This window comes from Gopherus flavomarginatus, chromosome 5, assembly GCF_025201925.1.
Source record: "Gopherus flavomarginatus isolate rGopFla2 chromosome 5, rGopFla2.mat.asm, whole genome shotgun sequence".
Classification (NCBI taxonomy): domain Eukaryota; kingdom Metazoa; phylum Chordata; order Testudines; family Testudinidae; genus Gopherus; species Gopherus flavomarginatus.
Genome location: NC_066621.1, coordinates 53,635,344 through 53,648,109, shown reverse-complemented (window position 1 = coordinate 53,648,109; position 12,766 = coordinate 53,635,344). Strand labels below are relative to the sequence as shown.

The following is a 12,766-nucleotide window of genomic DNA, read 5'->3' as shown; positions in this document are numbered from 1 at the left end:
GTAATGAGGTGACATGGGAAGAGACTGGTGCACAGAAATTAACTGGTAAAACAAAAGGTTATTTAATGTTAGGTTCCACTCTAGTTTTAATGAGCAGGCAAAGCAACAGTACATGAAAAAAAACCCACACAGCTGGATGATGTCGTCTTTTCCTTACGTAACCATTTCCCAACAAGAAAAAAAAGCACACAGCACACATGCAGCCCCTTTACCTTTCATCTTCTGGCTTTGATTTAACAAGGCTGTCTAAATATGCTAAAAAGTGGGCAGGGTGATGTCTACAAAGCTGCATGATGTCAGAGGGCAAGATTGATGGGTAGAACTTGATCAAGGGCCTTACAGCTGTTTCCCCGAACTTTTCATAGAGCCTGTACAAACAAAAAGACATCTTTAATGCCAAATCACAGCAAGATTGCCACTGTGATAAGAAAATACAACTCTATTTCAAGATTCTAATTTATTTACCAGCATGTTTCAAAGTTCCTCTGCTTGAACACTGCTAACACTAGAACTATCATTGCAAAAAAGTCTCACAAAAGATTCAAGAGGCTAGTGTGAATACAAATCCAGAGCAAGGCAAACAGAAAGTGAACTGACAGTCTGTAATTTGTCCTATTAACCAACATGAGAAAAAAAAAAAAAGTCATGCACTACAGACCTTTGAGCATGTGCCAACAACAGAGGACTATCCCAGGGCCCCAAGTCATTTAACAGTTTTAATATTTTCAACATATCTCCATTTTCCATTGCCAAAGTTACTGGACTAGCGTGAGTCAGTTCTGAAACACAAAATATTGTAAATGTTTTAACCTGATCTTGTGAAGCCTCAAACACTTAACTGCATGCATATAAGCAGTCCCACTCAAATCAATGCAAGGATGCAATTAATATTTTTCTACTTTAAACTCTGCTTAAGCCAACATGGAACAGATTTCTGCTTCCCCAAACATGGTCCTCCATCCAGCAAAGAACTTCAGCATGTGCTTAACTTTCTATGCTGAATCAGGGTTCTATCAACTGGTTGTCTTGAAGGCCTGTCTATAAAGGTTTTGCTTCAGTTTTGGAAGTTGCATATAGCGGACCAAATTCTGTTCTGAGTTACATCCAGGAAGCCTCATTCATTGGGATTGCAAAGGTATGAGAAAGGGCAGAAGGGACTTCTGGAGAACAAAAGGATGCCTGAGGTGATCAACTGCATGCCAATATGGGAGAATTCTTTTCCAATTCACTGCTGATCTTCATAAATGAGCTATTGTCCAAGCTTTGGAAACAAGCTGAAATATTTGAGCATACTTGTGCCTACTTTGCCACTGAAGATGCTGAAACTCTTTTCCTAATTTTAGTTTTATAAGTTAAATAATTGAAATTATTTGAGTTCAACAGCACCACATTTTTTCAAGTTCTCTTTGAAATTTGCATATTCTGTTTCAGCACATTTGATTCATATCACTACCGTATTAAGCTAACTGAAGTTGTACTACATATTAACATGTTTAGAAATAATGTCAGTGTAGTAACTAAACAAGAAGCATTTTCCCCTATAAGTCACTGGTTCTTATTAACTTAGTTTTATTTATTAAAAAACTAAAGAGCACTTGTTTCAGAGGTGATTCAGAAAAGAATGTCCCCTCAGGCTGGATTTTTTCCAGAACAAAAACCTAAAACTTAGCTACAATTGGTTTAAAAGTGAAAACAAAAAGCCACCACAGTCATTACCTTTCAGTCCTTCAATGTAAGTTTCCCAAACACTGGTACTGCTAGTGTAATTGATTGTAATACATCGCTTCAGTCTTTTTAAATCCAGGAGAAAGAAATAGTCCTTTATGAACTGACAAGCCAAGACCCATGACACTGTTAGCTGTAAATCCTGTCCAGGATTTTCTTTCGCATTCCCATTCTTGCAAGGAAACACATTTAATTCAAAACATAATGTTGTCAACTCTACTAGGTCCTTTTGAATATCGCGTGCTATGAGACATGGAGGATACACTTGAAAAACATGGTCTGAAGCTCCCTTTGAAATGGCATCGTTTTCACATACTTCTCTGCCAAAATGAGCTTCGCTAGTTTGATCCTGTCCAGTATTTCCTTGCAAGGCATCTGTCTGTCCTTTGCCTACATGATCGTCACTGTGTTTATCTGGTTCAAAATTTTCTTCTAAAACCTCACTCTGTTCTTCAGCAAGCACTTTCTTATCTTCCTTAATGGATAAGCAGTCATCTGAAAAGGAAGGTTCTTTGAAACCAAATGTTTGTTCCAGATACAAAAACCACTCCCGCAAAACTTCTCTCAAGCATTGTGGTTCTAAGAAAACCAGTGGATCTTGCAGTTTGTTTCTGTAAAACAAAGTGGAGGTGTGTTGCACTTGTTTAATAAATAGCCAAGAGATGCCAGAGCTGATCTATTATACGTATCAAATGGACAACTCAACTGTTAGTATATTCCTAGATCAGGGGTGGGCAAACATTTTGGCCCGAGGGCCACATCGGGGTTGCACAACTGCATGGAGGGCCACTTCCTGCCCTCTAACCGCCCACCTCACAGCTCCTAACCTATCCAACCCCGCTCGCTTCTTGTCCCCTGACCACCTCCTCCCGGGACCTCCGCCCCAACTTCCCCCTGAGATCCCACCCCCTATCCAACCCTGTCTACTTCCTGTCCCCTGACCACCTCGACCACTATCCATACCCCCACCTCAACAGCCCCCCCAGGACTACCACCCCATCCAACTGCCCTCTGCTCCTCATCCCCTGACCACCCCCTCCCAGGACCCCCTGCCCCAACTGCCCCCCAGGATCCCATCCCCTTATCCCCCCCACTCCCATGGCCCCTGACTGCCCTCCCAACCCCTATCTACATCCCCATCCTCTGGGACACCTACCCTCAACCCTTCCTGTTCCCCATCCCCTGACCATCCCCAGAACCTCCATTCCATCCAACTGCCCCCTCCCCCCGACTGCACCCCAAGACCCCTGCTCCCTTACCCAACCCCCCTCCACTCTCCGACACCTTACCAGCAGCAGGAGCTCACAGCCGCGCCATCCGGTCAGAGCCAGCTGCGCTCCCCACACTGCCCAGCAGGAGCAGTGGGCCAGAGCACAGCCCATGCAGCAGAGGGTCTGCGGGGGAGGGGCAGCAACTAGGCTCCCCAGCCAGGAGCTCAGGGGCTGGGCAGGACGGTTCCGTAGGCCTGATGTGACCCACAGGCTGTAGTTTGCCCATGTCTGTCCTAGATATTGGTCATAACAATGCTGCTTTCCTGAGTAGTAAAGACAGTAGGAAAGTCACTATATAATTTCCCCAAGCAGGCTTTTGGGGATCTCACCTCCAAATGATTCACCTAGCTTGGTAGGCAACCATCCAAGTCTCCTCTAATGCTACAGTCCTCTTTTTTCTCAGCAAAACTCACAATGAAGTTATATTTTTAATGGAAAAAAGCCACTATTCAAGTAAGGACTTTCCAGATAGCCCAGGGGAGGGCAAACTACGGCCTGTGGGCCGAATCCAGCCCCTCAGGGCTTTCAATCCGTCCCATGGGGCTGCCAGCCCCGTGGTGCAGGGGGATAAGGCAGGCTCCCTGCCTGCCCTGTGCCATTCCCGGAAGCAGCCGGCACCATGTCCGTGTGGTCCCTGGAGGAGGCAGGGCAGAGGGCTCCATGCGCTGCCCTCGCCTGCAGACACCACTCCCTGCAAGTCCCATTGGCCATGAACAGGGAATCGCGGACAATGGGAGCTTTGGGGGTGGTACCTGCAGGCAAGGGCAGCACGCAGCAAAGCCACTTGCCCCACTCCACCCCCAGGAGCCACTGCTGGACATGCTGGCCACTTCTGGGAGCGGCACAATGCCAGGGCAGGCAGGGAGCCTGCCTTAGCCCCGCTGTTTGCTGCTGTCACCCTGGAGCCGCTCAAGGTAAGCGGCACTGGGCCAGAGCCCACACCCTGAACCCCTCCTGCACCCCAACCCCTGGCCCTGAGCCCCTTCCTCACGCCGCACTGTCTCCTATACCTCAACCCTCTGCCACTGCCCAACATTCAAAGCCCTGCATTCAATTTCCCCACTCAGATGTGGCCCTCGGGACAAAAAGTTTGCCCACCCCTGAGATAATCATACACCATGTCTGGATATACTTGCATAGCAACATTTACTGCAGATATTTACAATAAAAGCTTTCTGCCAGAGTAAAATATAGCTCTATGCTCTCTACTTACATAGCTTCTGTCGTTGCTATCTTGAGATCTCTTAGCCGGTCCTCTTCTTGAGGCTGGCTCTGTAGTTCCAAACTAGAAAGGAATATAAAGACAAAATTATGCTATCTTTTTAAAAGAAAGGGAGAAATAGCATTAATTCTTTTATGAGAAATGTAGCTCTTACTTTTCATGCGAAACAGACAAATGAGACTACAGTAATTATGGAGCAGCTGGACATAAGGAGCAGGAGAAAAATAACTTTTTCCATCTTGTCAACCTACGAGGATTCTCAGATGTCAAGAAACAAAACTAACATTAAGCTAATACAAATTCATTGCTTAAAATATTTCAATGATTTGCCAATTTAACTCCTGATAACAATTTAGCGCTCATTCTTTATTCTTACCACTAAGCCACTACAGTGTTTTCTTATTCCTTTAAGCAACCCAGTGTTGACGGAGGGTGATAAAGCTGCTTGTTCCTCTTTTCATTAAAAATAGGATGTAGGCTTTAAAATTCACATGCGTCAACAAGTCTGGTTAGGTACCCGAGCAGGGAACTACATAAGTTTCCCCTTCCTTAACCATTCCAGCACCATGAATGTAAACTCTTAACATCCATTTTCTAGAAGAATTTGACTCCTGTACAAACTTTGAGGTAAAAAATTGAGAACGGAGGCAGGGGGCGGGGAGGGAGAGACCAGATGAATTCCTGGAGCCTCTCTATACAGCCCGCTGGAAAAAAAATCTCCAACAGAATCATGTGATTCCCCATTCTATTGAAATGAATGGGATCACTGTGGAAGACGTGAGTTCCCAGTCCTTTTGGTAGATGGCACATTTGACTAATAAAACTATGTGAGCTTGAACTTACTCGTTTTCATCTTCTTCCTGGGAGTATGTGGCTACACTAGCAGTCACTTCATGAGACTCATCATCATCTTTCATTTCCTGCCTCACTCTGACATCAGGACTCATATGAAGGGTGCCAATCTTTTCAGTAGTTTTGCGTACAAAGCTGGAAACACTAGAAGCCAAAAGTTCAAACAACTGAGATGGCAGTAGGAGAAGAACTCATGTCAACACAATAAATCTCGGTCTTTCTAGCCAGCCTCTCACTTCAGAAATCTTTATCATCTAAAGGAGGCAGGAAGAGAGGATGGGCACACTGGGAACCAGCAAGTATCAGTCAGTCAGAACCCAACATGAAGAAATATCTCAGAACTTATATGTTTTAGTCAAGTTCTTTATGCCTAAGATTTTCAGGCCCCAATGGAGATCACAAAATAAAACACTGCAAGTTTGGTTTCGCGCTGCCTGGTAGAGGGGATTTTACAATTTTGCAAATGCTGATATTTTTATTTGCAATGCAGAGAGGTTAATTTTTCCATGATAAAGCCTCTACATTAGCACACGCACAAGAATTTTGTTAATCGTCTTTTAATTTGGTCTATAATGACACTTTCACAGTGACAAGAAAATTATTCAGGAAATGTACAGTTATGAAGAAATTGTCCTGTGTTTCAATTATCCATTCCTAACCGATAGAATGTCTCATTCCAAAGAAAGGCCTACCTACATTCTAAAACTTAAATATATTGGTCCATAACAAGCAAGAGTTCTTCAGAAAACCAGGATTCAAAAGCAACTTCAAGTTCTTACACTCCAGGTCAGAACAGGCTCAGCCACGTTAGAAAGAAAAAACAATTACCTACCTTTACATAACTGCTGTTCTTCAAAGTATTTTACACAGGTCCATTCCATTACAGGTGACTCATAAGCAGATTAATGTGGAGACGATTCAGATTCTACCTGAACAGCTATGATGGAACATGCCATCCAAAACTGGCATCATTCCTGGACTGACGGGAAATGGCATAATGAGCAGCAAATGCATGAACTGATGATCACGTGGCTGCTTTGCAAATGTCTCGACCAAGTACATGCGTGAGGAAAGCTGTTTGTGTTCTAGTTGAATGAACCAATACCCCAGTAAGAGGTGGTGTGACATAAGCTAACTGGTAGCACAAACAAATGCAAGAGAGGATTTCTGAAGTGGAAACCAGTTGATCTTTCACCCTGGCTGCAAATCACAACAAAAAACTGTGCTAAGGAGCTAAAGGGTCTGGGGCGGCCCAGTTAGAAGGCTAATTCTCTCCTCACATCCAACAAATGATGTTTTTGCTCATCTGTACACATGTAGGCTTTTGGGGCAAACAAAGTTGGCAAATAAACTGCCTGGTGAATGTGGAAATTGGAAACTACCTTTGTCAAGAATTTTGGATGGCAGAGGAGGTACACTTTATCCTTATGGAAAACTGTATAAGGAGGCTCAGAAACCAAGGCTCTCAATTTACCCACTCTCCTTGCTGAGGTTAATGCAACCAGAAATGACACTGACTGGTGAGAGGCCAGTCCAAGTCTCAGTCACTGTTCAGCATGACCATCATTCAGTCCACCTTCAAAACACTAGGGCTGTTTTTCAGTATGGACAAATCAGTTCTAAAACCTGTGCAAAGAATATTGTTTATCGGAGCACGCTTGGATGCTACAAAAGCCAGGGTGTTTCTGCCCCGTCAAGTCTCCAAATGCTCAGAGACAGTCTTGGATCTAAGAGCACATCCAGTTACTGTAGCACACACTTGGCTGAAGTTTGAGACACATGGAAGCATGTACCTGCATAGTACAGCATGCTATACTACATGTCAGCCCTCAGAAGGGTTCAGGGATGGCTACTGTTGGTGTATGTCCCCTGCCGACATAGTTTAGACAGAGTGATTAGTGTTCCATAGGTATCCTCTCTGGACTGATGGACAGACCTTTGGCATGTTTGTGCAGGAGTTCGCTTCTTTTTTCCGCAACCAATGCTCAAGCTGGGTCACGGATGCCTCATTCCTGAGTGGGCCACATCAGAACCCTGCAAACTCAAGGGTTGTGGCCCTCGCAATTCATATAAACATCAGAGAACTACATGCTACCAATCTAGCCTGTTTGACCTTCCGTCCACATACTATGGGGAAAAAGTTGGCTAGCGTTAACGGACAACACAACAACTATGTCCTATGTGAACAGACAGTTCCTTCTAGCTGTGCCAGGAGGTAATTCTGCTTTGGGAGTTCTGTATAACCAACTCCACTCACCCCAAAACTGCTTGCTTCCCAGGCAAGCAGAACACATTGCAAGGTCCTCCTCCGCTCACCATGAATGGTCACTGTTTGGACGTGGCCAGGTCCATCGCCCAGTTGTGGAGAACTTCCCAACAGGACCTGTTTGCAACGAAGACCAATAGAATGTGCTATCAGTTCTGCTTCTGAGGGGGTCACAGCCCACGTTCTTTGATAGAGGTTCATGTTCACAGACGAGCTCCGTCTCGTATGCATTTCCTCTAACACCGTTACTATCCAATGTCCTGTTCAAGGTCAAGCAGGATCATGCTTACCTCATACTAATTGCACCAGCATGGCCTCAGTAAAATTGGTTGTGGTCTCCCTAGTAACGCTAGTAGGGTCTCCTCTGCCTTTCCCATTGGATTCAAACATGACTTCTCAGGCTGGAATATCCATAAACCACGAAGTTCTGATGGAGAATGACCCTCTCATCTGGTTTGGGACACAGAAGACCTGACTTCCAAATGTGACCAAGATGACTAAGTCCGCACAATAACAGCAGAGCAGAACCCACACAGACAGGTAAGCTGAACCCAGAGAGGTGGTACTCAGGATAGTGCAAGTGGCTTGCCTCTGGAATGTACCGGCCCCTTAGGTATTGGAAGCAGCATCAGTACTGCATGCTCTTGCTGATCTGCTGTAGGAACTACCGTTGCTGGTCGTGGCTGAAACCACACTTGCTCTGCTGGGGATGCCGGTACCAAAAGGTTAAGCAAGTCTCTGTGGCAGCGTACCTCTGATATCATCAATATCAGAATTGGTCTTCAGTATGCCATGTCTGTATAAGAAATTCAAAGGTTGGTCTCAGCAGACCTGGCATAGGTTCTGGAGTTGACAAACCTCCCTTTGTAGCAGAGGAATGCTCTAGAAAACACTTCCCCTTTGAGTCCCTCACAGAGTCCTTGCCTCTAGGTGGCCTTGCTGAACGAGGTACTGAGTCCCAGGAAGATGTGTCTCTCTTCCTTGATACCAGAAACACAGTACATGGTGCTGAAGACGTCTCAGGAGGTGCACTCTGTACTGATGGCGCTGGGCTTGGAGTATGCTCTGAATCCAATGGCTCCAAAGGAGGGCAAAGTGCCGCCTCCATAAAGAGATGTTTAAGTCTTGCTGCTCTCTCTTTTTTTTAGAGTGGGGCTTAAACTCTCTACAAATGTGACACTTGTCACTGATGTGGGATTCCCCCAAACATTTTAGGCAGTGGGACTATAGGCCACTGACCAGCAAAGCTCTAGGACACGATCGGCAGGACTTGAACCCCAGAGAACAAGGCACGGCTCTAGTGTAGTGCCTGCTACTGAGAATCAAATTTGGTCCATAAAGAATCTAAAAAACTGAAACCTATCACTAACATTAACCATGAACTATAACTAAACGCCAATTAAACAACAGACTATATACAAAGAGCGAGCAAAATCAACATGTAATAGCAAGACTGGAAGTGTGCCAACAGTCGTCACTGTCCTTTTATACCTGCAAGCAGTGGCGAGTGATGGCAGAGAGTGTTTGAGCCACGCTGATGGGTACCACTCAGGGAAAAGGTTCTCCAAGAATTGTGCAAGGCACACACACACACACACACACACACACACACACCCCCTTACAGTGGAATGGACATGTGCAATAACTCAGAATAGAACTTCTGGATTCTCTGGTTAAGCAGTTAACATTCACCACTCAAAGAGCTCCTCCTAGTGGTGACAGTACAACACAAAAAGAGCTGCTCTTCAAATTTAAGAAGAGGAAATGGGTTCAAAGCCAGTAGATTACTGATCTTAAAATACAGAGAGTGTTGAAGGGAAATTTGTATAGAAGATTATAGACCACAAAATAAAATTTGATACTTGACCCAAGCCTTTAAACTGGAGTAACTAGAATGTAGCATATGAATATTTATGGATTTAATTTTCTGCCTGCGTAAAAATTAATCTTCTCTGTTAATAAGCTTTTTTAAAAGGATATAGCTAGGTATTTGGAAAGATCAAAATGAAGGTGTGGCTAGCTATATAAAGCTTATGGATGAAGCTTTCAACAGACTAACAGGTATCAAGTAAATATGATTAAAAAAAATCTCATTATTGAAGGGTCTGAGAGCAATACACTTACCTTAGCAAACTGAATGAAAGGGCAAACTCAGCATTTCAGGATAATGCTACAAACACCATGGGAAAGGAATTCTGGTTTTAAATAAGATGCATTATATTCAGAGCTTTAAAATAACCAGTTTTATGCAAGCTATTTTCCCCCCATCATTTTAGTAGCTTGCTTGTTTTGTTTTTTAAAGACACACATTTGATTTTAAGACATAAGACGTAGTTTGTTCACATACAGTATGTATAAACCACAGTTGATTCCAGATACCTGTGATGAATGCATAAGATTTACTGAAGGAAGGAAGGGACAATTTAGTTGATTTGGGGCACATATCTTGACAATACATACCATCATTAAAATACACAGCAGGTCCTTACAATCTTCAACAAGTACCAAAATGCTAAATCCCATAGCCACATTCAATAGACTCATTCAAAGTAGGAAACACTAGCCACAAGACTATGGTATGTGTTCTTAACCTCCATTTAAAACTCAAGAGTGAAATCCTGGCTCAATTGAAGTCAATGGCAAGACTCTTATTGTCTTCAATGGAGTCAGGATTAAACTCTAACTTCGCTATCAAATTTGATTTTACCTTTCAGCAAAGTATGAATCAACAATGCTATGAATTCAGAAAAAAGGAATGTAATGGATGAACAAATATCCTATGATTTTTACCTTTCCTTGACAGCTTGGAGGGAGACCAGAGGAGATGGTGAACGAAATGACAATGGAATACTGAATGGGAGAAAAGTCTCATTCCGATCAGTCTCAACCACCACAGAAGCATGAGATACGTTGTCTAACAAATGGAATTGAAATAATAAAAATATGAAGCAATGACTTGACAATAAAACATATAATCCAGTTATGACCCACACTTTAATAGGGAAATTTTACTCTTGTAACCTAAATTGTGTTTTCTTTTTTACTTGCAGGTTCTTTTGTGGATCTCTCTTTTTTTTTTTTTTTTTTTTAAGAGAATGGAAGACTGGAGATAGGATAGAATAGGGAATAGTAATATACACACACAGTCCTTGGGATCAAGGGCAATCCTAGCAGTACTGGCCTTAGACCTAGTAGGTATTAGTTTTATTAATCTGTTGAAGCTTTATTTGATAAAGTAGCAACTGACAAATCAGGGCTGTAAGAGAATCCTTGATGGATGACTATCTTCTGTACACGGATTTCTGGCCTATTCTGAGGCAACAGCTCAATGCTATTTTCAGCAGGTAACCAAGATGGCTCAAAAAAAAGAAAATTAACTTAAATATATCATATTAAACTACGTACTGATATTTCATGACAGTTAGATTACATTTGATTATACAGGTCTGTACCAAACTAGCCATTACTAAGGTGTCTATCACCACCACTGCATTTAAGGAAATATCAATGTGTAACTTAATCCAAACACTGTGGCTCTTATATCAGCCTGATATGAGTAACCAAAAGAGCCTCCACCATGTCCTTTACTACTACCATATATATTCGATCATAAGCCGGTTCGTTTATAAGCCAACCCCCCCAAGATGGATCAGAAAAAACGAAAATTTTTTATGCCCCATTCATAAGACAACCCTATAATTCAGGGGTCAGCAAACTTTGGCTCCCGAGCCATCAGAATAAGCCACCAGTGGGCCGAGATGGTTTGTTTACCTCGAGTGCCCGCAGGCACGGAGGTAAACCTAAGTAAACCAAGTGTCCCGGCGCACCAGCTGCTTACCCTAACAGGCCGGGACAGCAACCAGAGGGGAGATGTTTTTTTGGGGGGAGAAGCTGGGAGTCAGGGGAATAATCCCTGTGACCACCTCCCACATGACCTCATCTCTAGCCCAGGACCCCCACACTCTCCCCATCCCATCCCTTCCCACCTTATTTCCAGATGGCCAGGGGAGGATGTCTCTGGCCTGGCTGGAGCTGCTCTGACAGGCTGGGCAGCGTGGCCACAGCCTGCTCCAGTGGACCAGACCAGGTGGCGCGGCCGCAGCACGTTCCAGCGGGCTGGGCTGGGCAGTGTGGCCGCAGCATATTCTGGAGGGTGGGGCCAAGCGGCACAGCTGCAGCCTGCCAGCCCTGGAGCTGCAGCTGCTTTGAGGCTGGGGGTAGAGCAGCGTGGCCAGAAGCAGACACACACTGGCTGCGCCTCTTTCCTTCTGGCTCTGCTGGGTGTTCTGCCACACCCTGCTCCCTCTGTTGGGAGGGGCTATGTCCCACCTCTCTCTCTCTATACTCATTCATAAGCCGACCCCCGTCTCTGGTGCTTCTTTTTACTAAAACAATTCGGCTTATGAACGAGTATATATGGTATTTTGTGTACCAATAACTATGGAGTGATTTGGTCCATTTGTGCTTTCTCTCTACCCTTTAAAAGAGGCAAAGGCTGATGAGGTCAAACAAACTTTTAGTTACAGTTAGAAGCACAGATGGTAGCCATAGGTTGCCACAAGGCTGACATCTTATTTTTAGGTCATTTACGTAATCATCTACAACACTACTGACTCCAGGCTAGCTTGCTCTTATTTTAGAGGTCAGCTGCACTGGGCTGTTTTTTGTTTTTAAATCATATCCTAGTACAAGAAAAAGATGTACAAAGTGAACTCAATCAATCACTTTTTTTTTTTTTAAAGTGTGGTTAAGGAAAAGGATTATTTTAAGTAATGGTGATAATGCTCTTACTAGTACCTCAAAACAAAAACTTTCTTTTTCTTAAAATGAAGATGAACTATCAGTTCTACTGCCAGCATTCAAAGCATCCTTATGGAAATGGGCCTCTAGATAGTACTGAAAGGTCAGCAAGTGGTGTTACACTGCTTGCAAACAAACTTTTTGTTCACTAGGTAGAAAAGTACCAATTTAAAGACTAATGACCACTTATGGTAACGGGAACAGAGGAATCAATTCCAACGTAGAATAGAAGACAGCATTCATTAAGATCTGTTTCTCAGGAAATTATCTAAAGCAGTGGTTTTCAAACTTTTTTTCTGGCGACCCAGTTGAAGAAAATTGTTGATGCTCATGACTCAACAGAGCTGGAGATGAGGGGTTGGGGGGGCTCAGGGCTGGGGCAGAGGGTTGAGGTGTGGGAGTGAGAGCTGCAGGTGGGGCTGGGAATGAGGGGTTTGGGGTGCAGGAAGGGGCTCAGAGCTGGGGCAGTAGGTTGGGGCATGGGAGAGGGGGGGAGTCAGGGCTCTGGGCTGGGGGTACAGGCTCTGGGGTGTGGCCAGAGATGAGGAGTTTGGGTGGAGGAAGGGGCTCCAGGTTTGACAGGGGTTCAGGACTGGGGCAAGGGCATACCTTGGCAGCTCCTGGTCAGTA

At 44.2% G+C, this 12,766-nt stretch overlaps 1 protein-coding gene across 13 annotated transcripts in view; it reads right to left on the bottom strand.

Moving 5' to 3' along the window:
• The window catches only part of LOC127052281 (serum amyloid A-5 protein-like), a 63,082-nt gene that overhangs the window by 27,263 nt on the left and 23,053 nt on the right, over positions 1–12,766 (bottom strand). For 12 of the 13 annotated variants that reach the window (XR_007774715.1, XR_007774714.1, XM_050955798.1 and 9 more), the window contains exons 13-18: positions 10,127–10,250; positions 5,062–5,214; positions 4,210–4,281; positions 1,717–2,336; positions 659–779; positions 213–368 (exon numbers count right to left, since the gene is read on the bottom strand). Coding sequence is in view for 11 of the 13 variants with exons in the window: in XM_050955798.1 (XP_050811755.1) it covers positions 213–368; positions 659–779; positions 1,717–2,336; positions 4,210–4,281; positions 5,062–5,214; positions 10,127–10,250 (1,246 nt within the window). In the remaining 2 variants the exon portion in view is untranslated. The remainder of the gene's footprint in view (positions 1–212; positions 369–658; positions 780–1,716; positions 2,337–4,209; positions 4,282–5,061; positions 5,215–10,126; positions 10,251–12,766) is intronic. The other variant, XM_050955807.1, reaches the window with a different exon arrangement.